This window comes from Hydra vulgaris, chromosome 10 (assembly GCF_038396675.1).
Source record: "Hydra vulgaris chromosome 10, alternate assembly HydraT2T_AEP".
Classification (NCBI taxonomy): Eukaryota; Metazoa; Cnidaria; class Hydrozoa; order Anthoathecata; family Hydridae; genus Hydra; species Hydra vulgaris.
The window spans coordinates 42,795,880-42,821,024 of NC_088929.1; the positions used below are offsets into that span (position 1 = coordinate 42,795,880).

Genomic DNA, 25,145 nt, shown 5'->3' on the forward strand with positions numbered 1-25,145 from the left:
TCATTTCTATGTTTTATGGTAACCCCGTTGTATCAAATTTTTTTTGCTGACCTTATGGTAACCCTTTTGTATCAAAATTTTTTTGCAGATCTTTAATGGCTTGAGGTCAGCAATAAATTGCTGACCTCATTTTTCCTAATTCTGAAGGTTGTTATATATATATATATATATATATATATATATATATATATATATATATATATATATATATATATATATTAGCATCAGCGTCTTCTCGTATCCTCTTGGAAGTTCGGTTTTACATAATGCAAGACAATATTTTTTGTTTCATGCTGTTTTTACAAAACAAAAAGATATCGTATCATTTTGTTTTTACAAAACAAGTAAAGCTTGTTTCGTTTTGTATCGTATTTTTACGAAACAAAAAAAAATTTTTTCGTTTTGTATCAGTTTTTACGGAACATTTCATAATTCCCCTGCCCCAAACAGATATTTTACAATTCCCACACCCCAAGCAATACATGAACTTTAACATTTAAGCAGATTAAAACGCGTTATTTACTGACTTAATAATTTGTAAACGAATGTTTAACTTAAAAGTCTAACCTTTGTTTGTTTCGTACTGGTTATTTTGTACCTTATTTAGTTTAACCTTATTTCGTTTCCTACCGCTTTTATAAAACAAGAAATTATTGTTTCAATTTATACCATATTTTTCACAAAAATAAAAACACTATTAATTAAATATTTAAAAAAATGATAAAATGTAATGTACTTCTGCATTATTTTAATTGTTTTAACTTTTAGACAACATTAAAATGTAGCTTATTTGTTGAAGTCACTTAGATGTTGTTGAAAAATATTTTTTACCATAAAAGTCTCTTTTGATTGCGATATAAGGATATATGTATATCCTTATATATTTATTATTATATTTTTATTATTTTTGATTTTTATTTATTTTATTTCTTTTCTATTTATTATCATACATTTTTTTCAGATTGCCATATTTGATTAAAACATACCATTTTATGATTGCTATTATGAATGGCGTTATCACTTTTATGGTTTATTTAATGTTTGCAAGAGCAACTTTTACGGATCCTGGTGCATTTCCAAAAGGTTAGTATATGCTTGTATACACTTTAGTCTATTGTGATTTATATATCCTCCAAAAGCTTATACATCCTCCAAAAATTTATACATCCTCTAAAAAGTTTTTTGTATATTTAAAAATTTGATGAAGGCTTTAAATTTCTAATTGTCCATTTTGAACTTAGAATTAGTACTTATTATAAGATTATAAGACTTTCATGTTTATGTTAACTTAAAATTACATTTAAGTCATTAAGTTACTATAAGCTGACCTGTAATTTTATTCAGACTTTATTTAACTCTAATATTCAACTTTAATTACCCAGCTAACACAAAATGTTCAACAAACGTTGTGAACGTTCAAGAACGTTTTATGAATGTTCATAGAATGTGCTTAAACATTCACAACGTTCAAGTATGTTCATCGCTCAAACAATGTACATCGAATGTACTTGAATGTTTTGTGTTAGCTGGGTATTTAACTTTAATATTAACTAGGATATTTTTAACTTAGACATTTAGCTGATACTCTGTTTAAGCATGTTTTTGTAAAAAATAATTTTTTATATAGTTTATAGTAAAGTATTATATAAATTTTTATATACATTATAGTAAAGTAGTATTAATTTATAATATAATTTAATAAATAGTTATATTTAAGTTATAATATAGTTTAATAAATAATATAAATTAAAATTTTATATAAGTTATAGTAAAGTATTATATAAATTTTTATATAAATTATAGTCAAGTAAATAATAGTTGTTTAATTAAGTTGTCAACTATTTTACAATTTTTTTATTTTTTCTTTTAAACTTATTTATTTCCAACAAGGCTACATGCAACCACTATTAGGTTTGAAGTTACTAGAAAACAAGTATTTGTTAAAGAACTAGGAAATGGTTACAGAAGACTTGAAAGTTTGTAGGTTGTATAAGTCAAGAAAACATGAAGATGAGAGAGAGAGTTTAATGTGCAAGGAAAAAAACAACATGAATGAAAGTTAGTAGATAAATAAAAGTTTTTAGAGTATAAAGAAAAGATACAGTAAAAGAACTTTGCTGAATGAGGAGTGGAGTAAAAATGAATAAGTGATGAGAAAGCGAAAAAAAATTTTTAATGGAACTAGAATATCTCCTTTGAACATTAATCATGATAATTATTGTAGAAAGAGAAAGAGATAAAAACTTATGACGATGGAACAGTGGCTAAAGCTTGGCAGATAGAGCAGGTCCAACTATGTTTACAATACGTTTTTTGACCTCATCTAGAAGAGAAAGAGCATTGTTAGAAGAATTAGCCTTAATGTGACAACAGTATTCCACAGAGGATTAAATAAAAGATTTGTAGAAGTAGAGAGTGGAATCTGGAGAAAGAAATGACAAGCACGATAAAGTGGTTATCAGTAATAAAGTGGTTATGGTTTCCATTAGGTCAGTAGTAAATAATAATCGGAGAAAACACAAAGAAGATGATTAATTGAGAGTGTTGCCATTTATCAATATGTCAACAATATTGCAATAGTCTTTTGGAGTAAACAACCTACATTTTTTATTTTTTTTAATTTTATCTCTAACTTAGCAAAATAAAAGCTAAAAGTATAAAATCAATCATTTGTTTTGTGTGTACTTGATTTATATCAAAAATTTTATTAAAATAAAAATAGTAAAAACTACATTAACTACAGAATTGCATTTAACCAGAAAGTTTTGACTCCTTCCTTACCAATAACATTTATATGGCCAGAGCTGGCATCAAACCTAGAACTAGATTTTAAGCCTGAACTCTAACTACTGCGCCATGGCTGCTTCCCAGTGGGCGTAGGATGTGTTTAAAATATCTAAAACAGGTTTTAATACATATTTTAGACACATCTTGTGCTATTACACTATATTTGAAAAAATAAAAACACCTTTAAAATATCAATATATTTTGTACATCAAATTTTTAATAGTATAACACTAATCTTTATATAACATCAAATCAAAGTATATTAAGATAAAAATAAAATATTTAAAAAATGATTAATTACTTGTTAACTAACATTGCTAAGTTTAGAAGATTACTAGCCTTGATTCTGTCTAGGTTGGTTTTTTTTAATTATCTACTCTTGTCATATATTCTTGTATTCAGATTTTTTTAAATAAAGTTGATTGTGAAGTTAATCTTATCTTTATCTAGAGTTTTATAATCTATAAGTGGAAGAAATATCAAAGTTTAGTCTAAGTGCTTACAATATTTTAATGTTAAACAAATGATTTTCTCTACAGTTTTTTTTTCTTTGGCAAATATCATTAAAAAAGTCATTTAATGTAGCCTTTAATGACCAATCAAACTTTAATATGTTTTCAGGATTGTAATAAAACTGTATTAATGTATATCGTAAAATGTATATCAGAATGACTCCAATAGTTACATGCTCAGCCTGGCCATTTACATTCATAAGAATTCACCCATTTGTCAGGAAACTAGGTTTGAATCCACAGACTACTCTTTTGTGTGCTTTCGTTTAGCACCACTTCACTCTATCGCCTTTCTCTTTGTTCTATATCACTCCTTCATCTCAAGACTGCACTCTTTGATGTTATTTCTGATCAAATTGACCGAACCCTCTCTCTTTATCCATCAGCCAATATTGTTGTTATTGGTGACAATGCTCACTACACTAAATGGCTTGGCTCTAGTGTCACTGGCTCTGCAGGTATTAAAGCCCACGACTTTTGCCTTTCTCAATCCCTAACTAAAATAGTCAACTTTCCAACTCGCTTTCCAGACAACCCAACCTTCTCAACTCGACCTATGTCTTGTTCTTGATCCTAGTCAGTGCTCAGTTTCTCCACATTCACCCTTAGGTGCTTCTGGCCATAGTTTATTCTCTCTAAAACTATTATCTCATTCTTCTTCATCATCTGAATCCCCCTATCATTGTACCTCTTACAACTACCTAAAGCTCTTTCCTTGATCTACCTGGGACTCTTTCCATGATTTTCTTCATAATGGCCCTTGGGTAGAAATCTTTCGTCTTCCTTCAAACAAATGTGCTTCATACATAACTTCGTGGATTCAGTCTGATATGGAATCTTTTATTCCCTCTCAACGAATCCAGGTCAAACCTCACTCTACTCCATGGTTTTCCTCACTTTTTGCTGCTGCCATTTCCAATCAAAACCGTTACTTCCATATCTATCAGCAAAACAATTCTCCAGAAAACAGACGTCTGTTTATTACTGCTAGAAACCATTGTAAAAAGGTTTTGTCTAACGCCAAAGCTCACTATTCTCAGATCATGAAATCTCGTATTTTGTCACAAAAGTTAGGCTCTTGTGACTTCTGGAGAATCTTTAACAGTAATAAGGGCAAATCTTCCACCTCTCTTGTATGGTTCAGACTTTGTCACTACACTTAAAGACAAAGCTGAATTGTTTGCTAAGAACTTTTCATCAATATCATCTCTTGATTCCACTAGTTGCGTTCTGCCTGATATAGCCGTCAAAGAGGTTGATCCATTGCTTGACATTCGTATCACTCCAGTTTCTATATCAAAAGTGATTTCTTGCTTAGACTCTTCTGCAGCTTGTGGTCCAGACAACGTACCTGTTGTAGTCTTGCATAAGTGTTCTCCGGAGCTTTCATCCATTCTTTCAAAACTATTTAACAAGTTCTTATCAGAGTTTTTTTTTCCCGCATGCTAGAAAGTGGTATCTGTTATCCCTATTTTCAAAGATTCTGAAGAGCGATCTGACTTTTTTAACTAGTGTCCCATTAGTCTTCTTCCAATCATAAGCAAGGTTTTTGAATCTTTAATTAATAAACACTTATTCTCTCATCTTGAATCTAATAACTTACTTTCTGATCAATAATATGGATTTTGATCTTCTTGTTCTACAGCTGATTTGCAAACAGTAATCACCAATAGGTTTTATTGTGCATTAGATAAAGGTGGAGAGGTTAAAGCTATTGCTCTTAACATTTCTAAAGCTTTTGATAAAGTTTGGCATGCTAGTCTTCTTCATAAGCTTTCTTCTTATGGTGTATCTGGTAACATCTTTAAGATTATTGAATCCTTCCTTTCCAATCGTACTATTAAAGTTGTCCTTGATGGACAGCACTCTTCTTCATATCCTGTAACTTCAGGGGTTTCTTAAGGTTTAATCCTTGGCCCTATACTCTTTAATTTATGTTAACAATCTTCTAGGTATTCTAACATCTAAGGTGGCATTGTTCATTGAATAGTAATGTATTCAATGAGTCATCTACCCTTTATCTTTTAGGATTAACTCTTCTGATATTTCTTGGAAAATGTATATCAAATCCATTGCAAAATTAGTATCTTCTAAAGTTGCATCTCTTTATCGAGCTCAACACTTTCTTCCTCTGAGTTCTATTCTTTGTCTCTATAAATCTTAAATCCGTCCTTGTATGGAATACTGTTGCCATATCTGGGGCGAATCTTCTCATGTCTTTTTTCTTTTAGACAAGATGCAAAAATGCATTGTAAACATAGTTGGACCTGCTCTTGCAGCCAACCTCCAATCATTATCACATCGTCGTAATGTTGCTTCTCTTTCTCTTTTCTACAAATACTATAATGGACACTGCTCTAAAGAGTTAGCATCTCTTGTGCTATCTACTAAAATTTATTCTCTTGTTACTTATCATTCCCACTCGTCAAGTCTCATCCTTTTTCTGTGAATATTCCTAAGTGCTCCAAAAATTCTTATTTGAATTGTTTTTTTCCTCCAGCATCAGTTCTTTGGAATTCGCTTCCTTTATCTTGCTTTCCTGGTTCGTATAATTTGCAATCTTTTAAGTTGTCTGTCAATCGTTATCTAGCTCTACAATCTTTATCTCCAGTAACTTCCAACTCAAATAGTGGTTGCTTCCAGTCTTGTTGGAAGCAAAGATGTTAAGAAAAAAAATTTCAAATTTATTTCTTTTTTTTTTTAAAAGAAAAATTGTTATAATGTCCAAACTTCTCTTCCTGAGTAACATTTTTATGAAAATGATTTTAATTCAGCTCTGGACATGGTAACATAACATGGTACCTGCAAGCAAATTGGATAATGTATTCACATATCTTATTGCTTATTCTGCCAACAATCCGTTATTTTAATATATATATATGTATATATATATATGTATATATATATATATATATATATATATATATATATATATATATATATATATATATATATATATATATATATATATATATATATATATATGTATATATATATATATTTTAATATATATATATTTTTTAATATATATATATTTTTTAATATATATATATTTTTTAGTAAATCTATATTTTTTAATATATATTTATATATTTTAATATATATATATATATTTTTTAATATATATATATATTTTTTAATATATATATATATTTTTTAATATATATATATATCTGTGTTTTTTAATATATATATATATATATATATATATATATATATATATATATATATATATATATATATATATATATATATATATATATATCTGTGATTTTTAATATATATATATATATATATATATATATATATATATATATATATATATATATATATATATATATATATATATATATATATTAGGGTGGTGCTAAAAACAACTTTTTTTGAAAATGTCAGCTGACAACCCCTAAATGTATTTTATATAATAAAATAATACTGGATTTAAAAAATTTTTGAATAAAAAATATTTTTACGGGTGCCACAAGGCCCTTATACATCAAACAGGTCCCTAATAATATAAAAAAAAAAGTTTTTCAAAAGTATGTCATGTTGGGTCTCAAACGAAGCAAAATCATATACAAATTTCAAAAATAATATTCATTTTATAAAAAAACATAGATAAAAAAAATTATAATCAAAAAATCTTGTTAAATTCCCTATTTTTCATTTTTAGTTAAAAAACGTAACTTTTTGTTTACTAAAATCTAAAATAAAAATTTAATTATATATATATATATATATATATATATATATATATATATATATATATATATATATATATATATATATATATATATATATATATATATATATTGATAACTACCAGAACAGCTAGTTGTTCCTAAAAACTTTTTATAGTACCAAAAAAGAAAAAAAGTTTTCGTAACATACTGCAGACCATTATGTTATTAAAAAAGAAAATTTATTTTAATTAAAATCATGCTTACTTTGTTTTCTTATATAAAAATAATCAAACATTCTGTTTTCTTATCTTGTTTTATAATTTACTATAATTGTTTTCTTCTTATACAAAAATCAAATCTTCTTTTATCTATTTTTGTTCAATAATATTGGTTAATAACACTCTTAGTTTTTCTCTGCACAGCTTTTTTTTTTTTTTTTGTCACCACCACAAAACAAAACAAAAAAGCAAAATATATCACCCAGAAGTTACTATTTTGTTTTAATAAGTTTCTGAAAACAAGGTGTTTAATCTTATACTCAATTGTTTCCATAGATTATTATGATTTACAAAATTACAGTTTGAATTGTTGGAAGTTTAAATAAATAATAGCTTAATAGTAATACAGAGTTTATGGCACTCAGGGAAAACCTGGAAAGCCAGGAAAAAGTTTTTAAATTCTGAAAAATCAGGTAATACCTGGAAAATTCAGGGAACTTTTTTGGAAAATCTTTAAAATCAGTGAAAACTCAGGGAATGTTTTTTAGTTTTATATAAGATTATATGATAGATTCAAATTGTTATTTTTGAAAATATAATTTTTATATTTATCAAAAAATTATAATAAAAAGTATTAGGGGAACATGGATTCAGTTGTGAAAGTATTATATCCTTCGACATTAACAAGGAAAATTATACTACTTTTCACCACCCAGATTCAGGGAAAAAGTACTTGAAATCAGGTGAAAATCAGGGAAAACCCAGGGAAAATGGATTTCTAAAACTGCCATGAACCCTGTAATAATGTGCTTCCATTTTTAAGGAAAGTTACAAAGCAGTTTGAATGCAGCTTGTAAAGCTGCAATTTTTGCACACTTTCAATTTTATCCATATTTTTAAATGCAAAAGTATTTTGACTAATTATAATCTGCAATTAAAACATTAATTCTGGTAAGCATCATTACTATGTTGTTTCATTTTAGTATTAACTTTAGAATAAGGACATTGAAATAGTTGAGAATAGTATATATTGATGAAATGTTTTTTTTATTATTTTTTAATTTTTTTTTTTATTACGAAAGGTCAGTAGTACTGATGTAGTAGTTGACAATACTAAATGTTGATGAAATATTTTGATCTCAGATTACTAACACAAAATTGTGAGTAATACTAACTTACCTTTATGGTGTCATAAAAAATGGGTTTCTTTAAAATACTTCTTAACACCACAATACTTACAAACCTGATTTACTTCTCTAAGAAATTTTATTCCTAACAACATCCTAGAAGCAGCATTTTAATTTTTAATTTTTTTTTTTTTATCTTCTTTTAATTCTTTTTTCTCGATGATCTTTTTTAAATCAAAAAATTCATTAAGAGATCATTAAAGGGTATTCTTTATTGACATTTTTTAATTACATTATTGCTTTATAGACATTTTTTTTTAATTTTGTCTAAGTAGGTTTTATTCGTTTTAAAGCGGATTGATTTAAATCTATAAAAGTAGTTATTCAAAATACCATGTTTATTTTTTGTTTTTTTATTACAACAAACAAATGTAAATTAAAATTTAAACATAAAGTTCTATATTTTATAGAATCTACATTTACAACAATAGCAACTACTTTATATTATATATGTGATGTAATAAAAGAAAATTATTATATATATATGAAATAAAAAAAGAGAAGCACTTCAAATATGCATACTTTTAAAGAGTCTGTTTTTTTTTGTTGCCAAACCTGACATATTATTACATTTAAAAGGAATAAGCCTGCTTTTTATTCTCACAGTTATAAAATTGAGCTTCATTTAGCACCTGAAAGTGAAGATGATGAAAATGACCTTCGTCAACCATTATACAGAAACACTGAAATCAAAGGAATAACAGTCAAGATGAAATGGTGTGAGACCTGTCGTTTTTATAGGCCACCACGATGCTCACATTGTAGTGTTTGCAACAACTGTGTTGAGGTATTTTTACCCTTTTTTTTATTCGTTTTTATTTTAAATCAATTTCTCTTAATTGCGCTTTTGCATTAATAGGTATTTGACCATCATTGTCCTTGGGTTGACAATTGCATTGGGAAGAACAACTATCGCTACTTCTTTTTTTTTGTTTTTCTGCTTACATTGCACATTGTCAGTGTAATTGTGTTAACTGGATTATTTTTTTATCAAAATCGTGGTAAGAACTTGAAAGAAAATATTATTCCGTATCTTTTCATCTTTTAACTTAAAAAGTATGCATATATATTTATGTGTTGCAACACATGGGGATTTAGGTTATTATAGGGCTGGTATTATTTAGGTATGAAGAACTTTTATTATAGCAAAAAACTTTGTTGTTTTTCTTTATTCTTTTTATAAAAGTCCTTTTTAAAATTAAGTTTATACCAGCCTGTAGATTGGTTATGTAAAGCTTTTTCTTTGGTTTTAATATTCATAAGGGGTCATAAGGTCATAAATGATTTTTAAATTGATAATTTCTCAAGGAGGACATAACTGGATGGAAAGACATATGCTACTAGTCCGGCTTTTTTAACTTTCTACTTTTTTTCTAAATGAAGAAAAACAATTTTTTTCTGAAAATCTCTGAAATTTTCTGAATTTATTGTTACTATCAGTGACAAATCGAACATGGGTATAGGAAGCGACTTGAGTTCAAGGATGAAAAGCCAAATAATGGTTTTGCATTAAAATAATGAACTGAAGCAGAAAAAATTCTCAGAAAAACTGAATGTTTCTGTACAAACTGTAAGTTTAATAAAAAAGCTGTCTCCAAGGACAAAAACAAAAAAAACAGTTGGAAAGTGTGGTTGAAAGCTAATCGCTACATTTACCGAAGATACAAAATGTGGCTCAAAATAATAGAAGAACAACTTTTTATAATTATATGTAATACATATATTTATAAATATATATATTTATAAATATATATATATTTATAAATATATATATTTATAAATATATATATTTATAAATATATATATATATATATATATATATATATATATATATATATATATATATATATATATATATATATATATTCACATATATATATATTCACATATATAAATATTCACATATATAAATATTCACATCTCGCTCTTATTTTCATAAATTACAAATCTTTTAGTCATATCCTATAGATCAAGAGTTAGTCTTTACGATGCTTATAGAATAAATGACCTATAATAAATACGGGAGCAATAGCCTCCGAAAGAGCCAAATGGCAACCACTAGCAAGAAACATGTTTGCCATCTGGGAATTTTGACTTTTGCTAGTGTTTGCCACAATTAATTTTTTTTTTAAATGATGTCTTTTTTTTTTTAATAAAGATTTATTTTTAAGTTTAAATTATTGTTAAAGAATCAAAGTTTTGTATACATTTTCTTTCACTTTAGTTACAAATTAAACTAGAAATCTCCGGTTGTATTATTTCTTTGAATCTAAAAAAAAAGAGAGAAAATTACATTAACAAATAAAATGTGGAAATGCTTATCTATTTTTTATTGATTTAATAAAACAACAGCTGGACCATAGAGTAGTTACTTTGAAATTGTTCTTACCTGAATAAGATGCTATTTTAGACTTTTTTCTTTTGTTTGCATTCAATTGCATTTTTGTTTGCTTAGTATACACAACTTTTTTTTTTGCTAGAGATTTTGACTTCTTCGCTAACTCAGTTGCCAAGCATTTGTTCATTCTTTAAACTTTTGCTAGCTCTTAGTCTTTCTTTTTCTCTTTTAATTCCGCCAGAATTGATACAACTTGATCTGATGTCACAACAGATGTCGATTGAATCACAACAGTACAAACTTTAGCTAAGAACAGTTTATAATTGTACGATAAAAAAAAAAAAAATTTATGACCATACATATCACTAAGTTCAAAATACATATCACTAAGTTCAAAATAAAATAAGATCAATATTAAAATAAAGTTAAAAAATGCCCATGACTAACCTGGAGCTTTTTGGGGCAAAAGAAACCACCTATGGTTGATCATGACAGGACTAATACTGGACCTCTTGTTTAAAAGCTACCATAGGCAAAGGAGATATCATTTTTGTTGTTGAATTATCAGAAGAAGAAGAATGGTAATTAATTCCATTAGTAGAAGGTTGGCTCTTGAAAGAACTTGGATTTGTAGATGTGCTGGTTTGTGTCTCTAATTGCCTATTTTGTTCAAACGCAAAATCAAACTAGTTTCTATGTTTGCTTGTTTTTAAATCTGGGACAATCCAATACAAAGTCATTACAACTTTTTAAAATTCTTTATAAATATTTTAAATAAGAGTTTTAGCAGAGGCTATAGATGTTATAAAATGTTACATTAATTAATTAAAGAACATGCAATTGTAGAAGTTTGTTTAAAATTTAACTAAGTATATAATTTGTGCCAATCCTATATTGTGTTGAAAAAAATTATTTATCACTTACAGGTTTATGTATGACCCAGCTCCCTGTGCTTCAGTGAAGCCTATTTGAAGAAGTTTCTCACTTGGCTTAGTCTGAGTACTTACATTCAAATATAATACTTGGGTTGAAACTTCAACAAAGCCACCTTGATTGACACCCTCAAAAAAGGACTCATCCCCAGTATGTTCCTCTTGTAAGGTTAACTTTATGTAACTAATAGCATCAGGATTAAATGGCTGTAATCCACATTTCTTGAAAGCACTTTTAATCTTCACCTCAGTCATTGATTTTGAATACATAGTAAGAAAAAGACTAGCAAACATTTCTTTTGTAACAGGAGTTACATTTTGTTTTATGACCCTCTGCAACCTTTAACCATGCTTCATGTTTAAATACTTTATGAGAGCCTATTATGTTACAAATTCTATTGATAATTTATAATAAATTAAAACCTTAATAGATTTACAGCATACAAGCCTCGTTACAAATTCTAACAATTATTTATATAGTAAAATGGTTTGACCCGGTATCTACTAAATTACAATACTCAAAAATAATTATTATAAATTGTATAAACACATTGACAATTACACATTAAACCGTATAAACACATTAACAATAATTCTTGATTAAAAACCAATTACCCTAAACCACTTGATGTCATGGAACATTCTAGTATTTACCTTAATAGATTCACAGTATACGAAAAAAAGGTGGAAAAATAAATTCCTGGGTAGAAAACCTAATATCTGTTTCTATAAGCTGAAAACTTATGTCATATTTAATGATATAACTGGAAAAAGTATTTAAATTAAAATATAATTATTCATATATGTTCTGAAAAAACAAAAAGGTTTATAAACAGTTAAAATTATAAATTATCAAAAGTAGCAACTATTAGAAAACGAGTTTTGGAAAATATTTAACTGCTTATTACACGGTTATTTTTAAGTAAAGTTAAATCATACCCATACTAACAAGTGTGCAAGTGTTCATATTTTACAATAAAGAAAAAAAATTCAATTTTTTTGAATTTTTTTTTGGTGGCAATTACTAACTAGATGGTTATTTTGCTTCCAGTATTTGCCACCACCACCCCATGCCAACCCTTTTAAATTCATCCACTAATTCTTTGTTTATAATATATTTCTGTATCTTAATAACAGTCTGAGAAAAAAAATTCAAAAAAGTTATAAACAATATGTTTTTTGAATGATTGTCCTAAAGCTTATCTAAAATTTGTCATTAAGCATTAAGTATTTTGGGGCAAAGTTTTTTTTGCAATAGATCCTGTACCTTTATTTTTAAAGCTATGATCATCAAATTTTTGTCAGTTATAAAGAGATGATCAGAGTTTTTTTTAAATACGATTATGACATTTTCCAGTAATTAGTTTTAGCTCTGCATATTTTTTAGTGACCAAGTGGGAAAGACTAGGTTGCATGGCGAACACTAGGTACTTTTCCCTATAGATATACAACCCTCGGAATTAGGAAAAGTGTTTAGCAAATACTGACATTAATTTCGAAGGCTGCATATATATATATATATATATATATATATATATATATATATATATATATATATATATATATATATATATATATATATATATATATATAAATTATGTTAGTGTATTCTAAAAATAGAGTGCTCAATGTTTTATTTCTTCTTTTGCCTTTTTATTAAAAATAGATTTAAAAAAATTCAGTTTTAAATGCAGTAGTGTATTAATAATTTTCAGTTTATTTTAGATACCTCTTCTTTTTTTCGGTCAATAAAATGGATTAAAAAGAAATAGCTTTTTTATATAGTTACGTTTTTATGTAGTGATGTAACTGTTCTTTGGTTACTAAATGAACATTAGTTTTAAAAAAAATTAAAGTTGTTACAAAACTTTATAACAATGGAATGTATAAAAAATGTGCTTTTTCGAAAAATAAAACAATTTCAAAATATCCATTCAAAGTAAAGTTAACTTATGTTTTTTGGCAATTAAGAGTAAACTGCTTTTGATAATAAATGAACAAAAGTAAAAAATTTCTGTCTTAAAAACTATTTCTGTCTTAAAAACTATTTGGTTTTTAAATGAATAAACTTTTGATCTTTAGCTTGCTATTTTATTTTACGTGAGAAAAATAAAACGTAAACTTTTTCAGAAAGTTTTGTTTCTTTTCTTTTTGACTTTTAAAATTATAAAAATAACGATTACAACAACTTAACAAAAGTTTTATTAAGATCTGTTTAAAAACATGACTTTTTAAATTATACTTAATGAATAAAAAATACTATAGAATTTTAAAATTTAACATGTCGTTTAGAATGCAGGGTGGATGCTCGAAATCTGGACTTTTTTGACACAAAATAAAAATTACAATAAAAGTATTAGTTTCAAAGCTGTATTTCTGAAATTTTAAACAGTAATGTACACATATAAGAGCTTTCATTTCACTCAATCCAGCTGCCTTTAGCTTCAATGACTTGCTCGATACGCTTCCTGAACCTGGAGCAGGCGTGCTCCACCACATCGGCCAACATGTTGGCAGCTGCAGTAGTAATTGCTTGCTTTAGAGATTCAACAGTGTTGTGACTTGATTTATTGGTCTCACGTTTCAAAGTGCCCCAGACATAATAGTCCAATGGATTGAGATCTGGTGAGTTTGGAGGCCAAAAGTGCTTCGACCAGAACATAGGGAGATTCTCTTCAACCCAACCCTGTACCAAATTGGAGGTATGAGCAGAAGCTGAGTCTTGCTGAAACACATATGGCCTACCATTGGAACACTTGTCCATCCAAGGTTTCACCACCTTAATCAGAAGGTCCAAGTAGACTTCTTTGTTGACATTTGGCCCTTCAGGAAGAAGTGTGGTGGCATGACATGTCCTTTGCTGGAAACATAAATACATGGACAGAGGCTGGAAACTCAACCACTGCAACTCTACGGTCATATTCCTTTGACATGATGTGCTAAATTTGCAATTTTATTTTTTTCCCGAGAGTACAATGTTTGTTTTGATTAATGTTTGAATTTTGCAACATAGAATTTAAAAACAAAAAAATGCCGGTAAGTTTAAAATTGTCTGGATTTCGAGCATCCACCCTGTATATGTTTTTAATAAAAAAAAAAAACATTTTGTAAATTATGTTTACCGTAATTATCTCTTCTTTATTATCTTTAATTTAAAAGGCGTAAATACGCCCTTTAAATTAAAGATAATAAAGAAGATTTTAAATTAAAGATAATAAAGAAGATACTTATATACGAATAACTATTCAAACAAAAAGCATAAGCATTTGATAAACGTATTTACATAATAGTAAATACGTTTATCAAATGCTTATGCTTTTTGTTTGAATAGTTATTCGTATATAAGACGTAAAACTATTTTGTTAATTTTACAAATATTATGCGATTTAATATATGTAAATATATTATGTAATGTAAATATTAATTAAAAGTTGTTTAAAGTATTTAATAAATTAATTACTAATTATTGATTTACTATTCATTTATTCAAAACATTAACTACTAAAATAAAGTTTACTAAATATAGTTAATAAATGTTTAAAATACTTTAAACAATTTTCAATTACTAATTTACTAATAATTACTATTTACTAATAGCGAGATATTTGCAATAAAAGTGTTTATTGAAGTCTTAAGCAAAATAGTTTTTTTTTTTGTAACTAAAGTTACACTGGTAATTACTGGTAAGTAACATTGTCCACAGGTAAATTCATTTATTCAAAAATAAAGCCATTAAACCAACTCCTTATCTTAGGATAAAACTAAACAAGATAAACACAAATGATTAAAATGGTAATTGAAAAATTGATGATTAAAAATTATTTTCGAGGCACCGATTTTAACTAGGGGAGGGGGAGAAGAGAGAGGGGGTTACAAAAACTTGATTCCCTCCTACCCCTCCCCCCAACGTTGCCAAAAAAAAGCGGTATCCCTAAATGAACTCTGGGTTCTTAATTGCATGTTGTGTTCATATTAAAAAGAATGATAAAAAAAAGTTTGGACTGAATTTTTTTGACTAAAACAAAAGAATAAATGAATACCAAGAAAAACTAATTTTAGTTGAAGCTTGCCTTCTCTATTTTATTGTAGGCCTAAAAGTCTGCATTATATACGCCGCAATCTACAGACTTGATAATTTATTCAAGTGCGTTTTATTCCTATGAGTTTCAGTACATGACGTCATTGATTTTTTTTGTTTGCATAAGAAATCGATTATTTTAACAAACAAAAAAGTCAATGGTGTCATGTACTAAAACTCTTCGGATGAAGGTGAGTGTTTTTACTAATTTATATATATATATATATATATATATATATATATATATATATATATATATATATATATATATATGCATTAGTTTTTTTGTTTTTTTTTTCAGGTTGGCATTAAATATTTTATGCCAACCTGATGCTGATCAAAAACTGTAAAGTTGGCATTTATTTGCTGACTTTTGTCCTAGTTTTGTGGGCTGGTTTATGGATAAAATTTTCAAATTTTTCTTAACTTTTAAACATTTCAAATTTTTCTTAACTTGAACAGTATTATTATTTTAGTTATAGGCTCCTTAGCAGCTTTTCCAGTAATGGGTCTTACAGGATTTCATATTGGATTAGTGAGCTTGGGCAGAACAACTAATGAACAGGTTTTGTTTAAAAATTTTGAAGATAATTTTTTGTTGTTGTAATTACTAGCTGTCCTAACCTGTATAATACTGCATAATGAATATGGTGTCAAAAGGTTTGTAAATAAACTAAGTAGGTTTCTATAGTAATAAGCAAAAACCCTTAAGCCGTACTTTTAGTAAACAAAACATTTTTCAAAAAAAAAAGTTTTTATTTAAATAGAATAACACAATCGTTATTAGAGAATGTTATTTTATAGAGCAGTTTTAAAAATAGTCTGAAAGAAAAGACACTAAAGACAAAGAAATATGCACAAATTAGTAAAAATATAATTAACAGTACAAACAAACTTTGTAATGTGACCAGAAAATAAAGTTATTCTTCATTAATTTAAATAAATCTAGTTTTTTTTAATACTGTTAAATAAGATAAATTTCAATTCATCATTTACTAAATTAAAACCATATTTTAACAGTAGATAAAGTAAAATAATTTATAGAACTAAGACATTTTTAATGCATAATATTTTTAGCAAAACGTAAAAGATAATCCAACGGTCATAAGATAAAGCTATAGGAATCAAAAAAAGATGTGAATATTTAATACAAATAAACAAAAAAAAATAAAACACTTTGTTATCCAGTCCTTAATGTTTTAAATTAACAGTTATTTAAACATTAACAAACAATATATAATATAAACTGACCAACTTTTTATTATCTAAATAACAATATTAAACTAAATCAAAAACAAAATTGACAGCCTGAAATAAAACAACAATATTTCGAATGCAACATTATTAGTAAAACTCTCAATACTAATACTGTTAGGACTTGCAAAATACTTGCACAATACTAGTACATTGGTTCCATAAAATTTAACAGACAGTTTAACAAATTGTTAAAAAATGAAATGCAACTCCAAAAAATTTTATCACTAATACTGTTAATACTTATTGAGACTATGTTCCACAAAATTTAATTGGTGTTTAAATTTAATTTAATTGGTGTCAAAATTTAATTGGTGTCAAATTATTGAAATAATTTGAAACGTTGAAATAATTTATTACCTGACATCTTCATTCTTTATTATCTAAAAAAAAGATTGAAAAATAAAATAAGGTTCAACGTTAACAAATTAGATAAACTGGTTATATGATTGCATCAACTTATCATATCATAAACAGGTTTAAGTTTTAAAGCTGATTAAGCAGATATATACAATAAAAATTAATAAAAAGTAGAGAATACCTTACTGCATGGCTCAAAATATATATATATAATAAAACATATAATAGAAAACAATATAAGGTCAAGTTTGAAAAATCTCTGTTTAAAGCTCTGTGTCAAAGCACGCATGAGTAACTGCAGCAGCATTAAGTTCCTCATTATAATAGTATAGAATTATTTTTGTTATTAATATTATTAATAAATTCACTTTCCCAAAGACCAATGGATCAGTTGTGGTGATAGTTAAAAAGGATTTTTCCCCTCAATTGTTGTTATGCCTCTTTCTCAATTGTTATTATGTCTCTCTCAATTGTTGTTATGCTTCTCTCTCAATTGTTGTTATGTCTTTCTCAATTGTTGTTATGCCTCTCTTAATTGTTGTTATGTCTCTCTTTCAATTGTTGTTATGTCTCTCTCTCTCAATTGTTATTATGTCTCTCTCTCAATTGTTGTTATGCCTCTCTTCCAATTGTTGTTATGCCTCTCTCTCAATTGTTGTTATGTCTCTCTCAATTGTTGTTATGTCTCTCTCTCAATTGTTGTTATGCCTCTCTCTTAATTGTTGTTATGTCTCAATTGTTGTTATGCCTCTCTTCCAATTGTTGTTATGTCTCTCTCTCAATTGTTATGCCTCTCTCAATTATTGTTATGCCTCTCTCTCAATTGTTGTTATGTCTCTCAATTGTTGTTATGCCTCTCTTCCAATTGTTGTTATGCCTCTCTCAATTGTTGTTATGCCTCTCTTCCAATTGTTGTTATGCCTCTCTCTAAACCCTTGAAGCTCAAAAAATAAAAATTTGACCGAAGTTAATTTTTGATAATCAACGGCTTTCATATGCATCATGTAACATAATCCACAGATATTCTGTAGATATTTAAGGAAATTTTTTACTTGAAATAATGATTTTTTTAAATCAACAATTTTTATGCAACTGATCAGTAATAACTCCTTTGCACAATTTCACAATCTATTAGAAAATTCTGTTGATTAGAATCTTGTCTTAGAAGCACAATTTCACAATCTATAAAAAACTTCTGTTGATTGGAATCTTGTCTTAAAATGAATGTCTGTGATCACAATTAATGATAAGATATCACATTTACACACAGCGTATACAAAAAAGTCTTGATCATATTATTGTTATTGAAGAAGATGGAAAACCATCAAATCTTTCACTATTACAGTTGTTTTTATATGGTTTTTATAACAACAACTGTGTTCACATATTACAGTTATTAAAAACAATATTAAAGTCATTAAAAGTCAGCTTAAAATCAATTGGGCTAGGTGTTTGAGCTATTGTGTGTGACCAAAGTTCAACAAATATCAAGTTACTAAAAGTTACTAGGACTGCTTGAATATATCTTTGTATATTGTCTGCCACAATTCAAGCAAAAGTATACATAATTTTTGACCCTCCATAAATGTTTAAAAAATTTATCAAATTATTTGATACTATATAACTACCAGCAGAAAACTATATTATACAAATATTTATACAGTGAAGGGAAAACAATTTAAACTTGCCTAAAATTGACAGAAAATCATCGAAAATATATTTGAAATACTCACAAGTAACTTATTTTCATAAAAATAACTATATGAAGTTGGCAAATTTGCAACTTCTGTGTCAGATTCATGAACTGAATTGCTGAACTGAACTGAATTCAAAACATTCATGAACTAAATTGACTCGATGATACATATGCAAATTCATGAACTAAATTTAAACAATTGTTGTGACTCGATGTTATATAGTGCAATCCTGCTACTGGAAATAAACTTAGGTGTTGCTAAGATTGTCTTAAACTCTCTGTTGAAAATAAAATCAAAGGTTTGTAATTTTGTGTTTATTATAGTTGAAATTAAAAGAAGAAATATCTTTTTACTTACAATATTTATTTGGTCTTCGTCTTTTTTTGAATTCTTTTACTTGATCTTTCCTTAATGAGTAATATAATCTTTTTGCAAGTTATTATAAAAAATATTATTAATAATACAAAATCTACATTTGATTCCCCACTTTATGTGTTTTTCACTAGTGAAATCGACGCTGCTATAACAAATTTTTAAAATTTGTTCTACAAATTTTTAATTGAAAAAAAATGACTGCAATGTTTGATTAGAGTAGGAGAAATAACATATAGAATACTAAAAAGATGGCAAATAAAATTAGAAAGGTTGAATTGGATATATAGGTTCTTCACTGTGTAAAATAATGTTTATTGATCATAAGTTTAACATCAAAATCTTTTTGTTAGTTTTTTACCTATATTACTTGGTTTAGTATATATATCTATGCTATCTTTAGAAAGCTGACACTAGCATTTATTAGGGTTGAGCTTTTACCAACTTTTAAATTTACCGGTAAATAGGTAAAAAAAGCATAATTTACAGGTAAATATCGGTAAAATCCGTAAAAAATTGAAAAATCATAGAAACTCGTATAAAATTTTTTTTTCATTTTTAAATAAAGTCTTTATAAGATTCAGATCTAATATCTTTATTGATAATTGTTATATTGATTAAAAATGAGGAAGCAAAGTGGATTTTGAGGAAGCAAAGTGTATTAAGTAAGTTGTCATTTATTCTGGATCGAATTTTTGTCACAGATAATCCAGCAGCAGAAAAGGCTTGCTCAGACTCAATACTTGTTGGAGGGATAGTCTTCAGTGCATTGAACAAAAGTTCAAGAGTATGTTGGTCTATGAAGCTCTCTTTCCAGTAGCTTCATAGACCAACATTTTTTTCGAAATGGCTTTGAATTCTTGTTTGAATTGTGGTGCTTGAATTTAGGCTGAATGCTGAATTCTTCCTCGAGTTTATCCTTAAATGAAAAAGGATATTGATCGAGATTTTCTGAGCCACAAACATTGTGAATGAATTCTAAGTCATTTGGATTTATTGGGAATAGTCTAGTCAACAAATGTTTGGCAGTCTTTTGAAGTACAGACTTTAAAGGCATTTTGAAAACTCCATGTTCTTCAATGTCGGATAAACATTCTGGATTGGAAAGGTATCTGTACAAGCTTACAAGATTGCTCTGCCTTCTCTCTTCAAAATTGCACTCTTTAGTGCAATGCAAAGAGTTAAATCTCGTTGTTTCAGTCTGTTCACAAGAAACTTGAAAATTCCCTCAGCAGTAAAAAGAGTTGCATCCTGCCGGCAAAGGGCTTCTGCTGCCAATATGACTGGTTTAAGAGCAGCAACAAAGTAATATAAAATGTTTACTTCATTACTGCAAATCTAATGTGGAGAAACGTCTTTCAATATTTTTCTGAATGAATCTTTAACTTTGAGAAACTTTTAAATCATCGACAGTAGACTGTTTAATGTTGTTCTGCAGTCAAGGATAAGTGAAACCTCTTTTCTGTGCTGTTTCTTGATATCTTCTTGGAGGATGTCATTTTTGACCAGAGATTTTTGAAACAACTTGAAGATTTTTTTAGGACTTTAGTGATGACAGATTCCAAGTGCACTTTCACTTTTAGAATGGAAATGGGTTCATCCATGGCAGCATCAAGAAAACTGACTTTGATGTCAGATTCAGATTCGTCACTGCTGGCTTAGTCTTCGTCGCTTGTCACTTGCAATGTGTTGTTATCAGTTTTTCAGAAAGGCTTCTCTTTCAGCACTTCTTGAACTGCCAAATAAACTCCTTGGGTGTAACACATTAAATGCTCAGTTAAAACCAGTTTTCCAGCTTAACCATTATGGAAGCTCCATTCATGTTCAACTCAAATTCGGCCACTTTTTCTGTGACAATTGCTGCAGCTTTATCTGTTGGTGATCTAGAAATTTGAGTCAAGCCCAGATTCTAGTATGTGTGTGATAAATATTAATATTAATGTACCTTCGATTTTTCAAAGAAGTGTACTCATCCAGTGTAATTGAAAAGCATTTTCTAATGGTCACTAAAGATTTAATAGTGTTTTTAAGGTCATTTCTCACGCTAGCTGCAAGCTTTTTAACTGACTGGATTGCTTGCTTGTAATCTAGTGCTGAAAGTTTTGAAATCACTTCTTCAATTGGTTACTTTGGGAAAAAAGTTGAAATCTCAGGCTTTTTTGATTCTGTTGCAGCTTTTGTTGTCAACTTTTTCTGTTTCTTTTTTGATTCCATGTTTTTTGTCTAGGTGATATCACATTCCAGTTGCGGAACTTGTTTATTTACTGATATTTCCATATATTTTGCAAGTCACTGTTTGTCCTTTGTTTAAGGTGTAGTGTTTCCAAATGCCTGACATTTTGATCGAAAGCAAATCAAATTGATTGATAAATGCAACAATAAATATATCACAAGAAACTAGTAATGTCTTAAAATGTTCAGACAAAACTTAACTAACAAAATAAGTTTCCAAACAAAACAAACAGTTGATAGGAAAGTGATTATTAAAGTTTTAATTTATTGATTAAGCATTTCAAACCTTTTAAAATATTTTAGAGCATTTTTAACATAATAATTCTGATTACCAACTTCGTTTTTTAGATTTTTGTTATAGAGACAAACAAATAAATGAGGTGGAGGAGTTCTAATTTATGTAATCACGTAATGATGACATTAAGAAAAACAGTATACATAATATTAATGATATGTAGGTTTCTGACGGTGATGAAATCATAACGAAATTTTAAACAATAAGAAAATCTATACTCCATTAGGTGCGGCTCAAAATCATAACTTCTTTTTACAGCAAAATGTTATTCACAACGATAACAAAGAAAAGAAATTAAATTTCATAACTAAGGATTTCAAATGAATTGTTTAATTTGTAGTATAGTATAGTAAAAATCATTTACCAAAATTTACCAACACAATTTTATTGATTTATCAGTAAATTTTCAGATAAAACTCAACCCTAGTTTTTATGTAGACAACTAAGCAATATCTTGCATAATATTTTTTAAGGATTATCTAAATTTTGATAAATATTTTCTTCCCAAAAAATATTTTTTTAAACTATTTTCTGGGAAATCTTGGGAAAGACTCGCAAAAAGTCTACCACTGGTCATTTAACTATACTTACTAAAACCTAGCTCCAAAAGATCACTTTGTAAATTGGAACAAATGTAAACTTGAAAGCAATTTCTGTAACATGCTCGTTCAGAGTTCTAATGCTAAAACAATTTGTTTTATTTGTGTTACTTCTTTATCAGCAAAGAGAAGTCACTGTTTTTCTTTCTCAATATTATCAATAAAAAAATTCAATTGTTTAACATTTTGAAAAATAATTATATATTTTTATTTCTAAGTAACAATAACTTAAATAATTTACTTATATTTATTATAACTAGGTCACTGGAAAGTTTGGCAGTGGTCATAATCCTTTTGATCTAGGATGTTGGGTAAATTGTTGTCTTGTACTGTTTGGCCCTCTACCCCCTAAGTAAGGTCATTTTCTTTAAATATTTTACTTTATATATATTCAATTTTTTTTTTTGAAATTTAGAATCATTGTTAAATTTGTTGAACTTACTTTAGATACAGAGGTTATAAAGCACCAAAAAGGAGAAAACCTAAAAAGCAACTGACAACTCAGCCTACCCAGTTACCAAACAGTCAGGCACCTAAAAATGAACCATTGCATACACAGCATATTCAAATTGAATTGGAACCTGTATTGGAAACTATGGTAAAAACTCTTTTTTAATTTAAAATTCATTATTTATGTTTTATGTTGTAATAATATTATTTATAATAATAAGGACACAATTTCCTAATATGTTTTGAGCCCTCTTGTTGTGCTTTAATTTTTTTAAAAAAAGCTAAAAAAAAGGCTAAGACTAATGAAAAAAAGATTGCTTCCCCATGCCAAACCCTCAGTTGATGTAGCAGCACTTCCTCTGGCAGCAGGCTATTAGATAGTCAATGTGTGTACTAAAGCCCCGGACGCTACCTCTTTTAGTATGACATCATCAGTGTGCATCTAATGCCATATTTATATATATATGTATGTGTGTGTGTGTATATATATATATATATATATATATATATATATATATATATATATATATATATATATATATATATATATATATATATATATATATATATATATATACATAAAAATTTTATACAAAGGTCTTTCCATAAAACATAGAAATGAGGTTGGCAGTTTTTTGCCGACCTTAAACACTTTTAGGTTGGCATTGCCGAATGCCAACCCCAATTCCAAAGGCTGTATATGTATATATATATCATATATATATACATATACAGCCACATATACATCTTATATATATGTGTGTGTGTATGTGTGTGTGTGTGTGTGTGTGTGTGCGCACACATACACACACACATATATATAAGATGTATATATGATATATATATACATATACATGCGTTATATATATATATATATTTATATATATATACATACAAAAATAAATATAATGCTTGAAAATAAAACAATATGTATTTTTTTTTATACAATAATTTTAAACAAAGTCCATGCATTTATCAAATAGAAATGCAAATGACATTTAATATACCAGCTAATGTTATGAGTTTAAGTCTCGCGCCAAAAAATTTCTATTCAATTAAAAAAGGAAGTTTCATACCATCCAAGTAATTTAATTTTGAATTTTTCTTTAAATATTCAATTTTTTTAAAATATTTAAAAATTTTACACTAAATGCTTAGCATAAATGGAAATAGTTTTGTGAAATTTATAGATAAAAATTACTTAATACAAAAAAATACATAAAATGAAGTTTTCACTAAAAATGTTTTTTTAAATATATGTTTCGTCTAATTCCTTAATTAATAGAAGAATAAAAAAGTTGGTAATCTTAAACTTATTTAAAAATGTATTTATTCATTATTAAAATAAGTTTATTCATTGCAATGATTTTAGAAATGGCAACAAAAAAAATGATTGAAAACCTACGAGAAAAATGAATGAAAAGATTGAATTAAAAAAAAAAAAAGTACAGTTGTAAGAGAAAATGTTTTTAGTTACAAACAACAATTACAAATAATAGCAAAATGCATGTGTGTAGGGCACCGCAACTACACAATGCTTAGGGCACTGCATATACACATGCTTAGGGCACCGCATGGAAAGGGGCACCATGAACTGAAATGGAAAGAAGTAAAGCTTACAAAGATGTGTCAGCACAGCTTTCATTTCAATAACCCACAGTTAGGCGAAGAAGAGTATTTCAAAGGCTGTCATACCTTAGTCAGTTTTCACCAGGAAGACCTCAGCATGGATATCGTCGGAGAACTACAGCAGTTTCATAAGTACCTCTTTCTAACTTTTTCTACATACCAAAATTAGTAGCAGGGCTAAATAATCCTTAATTTAATTTAAAATGCTGAAATAAAAATTTATTTACCTTTTTTTATGCTGATTTAGCATTAAATGCAGAAAAATCAATAAAAAAGAAAACTTTTTTTTTAGCTTTTTTTATGACATTACAAGCTAAAATTTACCGCACTGATGGATTATAGTGTAATAAACAAAACCTTACTAGAAAAACTTAAAATAATAATTATTTTTAAAATGGCAGCACTTTTAATTTTAAAGGATATTTTCGATGCAAAAACCTTTGGTAAAATATAGATATATTCAAATGGAAACAAGTTTAAGGTTAGTTCTAGTAAGGTAATGCAGTTCTATCTATAAAGAAA

The 25,145-nt window shown here is 27.3% G+C and overlaps 1 protein-coding gene across 1 annotated transcript in view; it reads left to right on the forward strand.

Annotated features, from left to right (window-relative positions):
• LOC101236392 (palmitoyltransferase ZDHHC8B) overlaps positions 1-25,145 on the forward strand; it is a 44,013-nt gene that overhangs the window by 10,933 nt on the left and 7,935 nt on the right. Inside the window, exons 2-7 of the mRNA XM_065808075.1 lie at positions 962-1,083; positions 9,017-9,174; positions 9,247-9,416; positions 16,198-16,300; positions 22,805-22,896; positions 22,992-23,142. Coding sequence (XP_065664147.1) covers positions 962-1,083; positions 9,017-9,174; positions 9,247-9,416; positions 16,198-16,300; positions 22,805-22,896; positions 22,992-23,142 — 796 coding nt within the window. The remainder of the gene's footprint in view (positions 1-961; positions 1,084-9,016; positions 9,175-9,246; positions 9,417-16,197; positions 16,301-22,804; positions 22,897-22,991; positions 23,143-25,145) is intronic.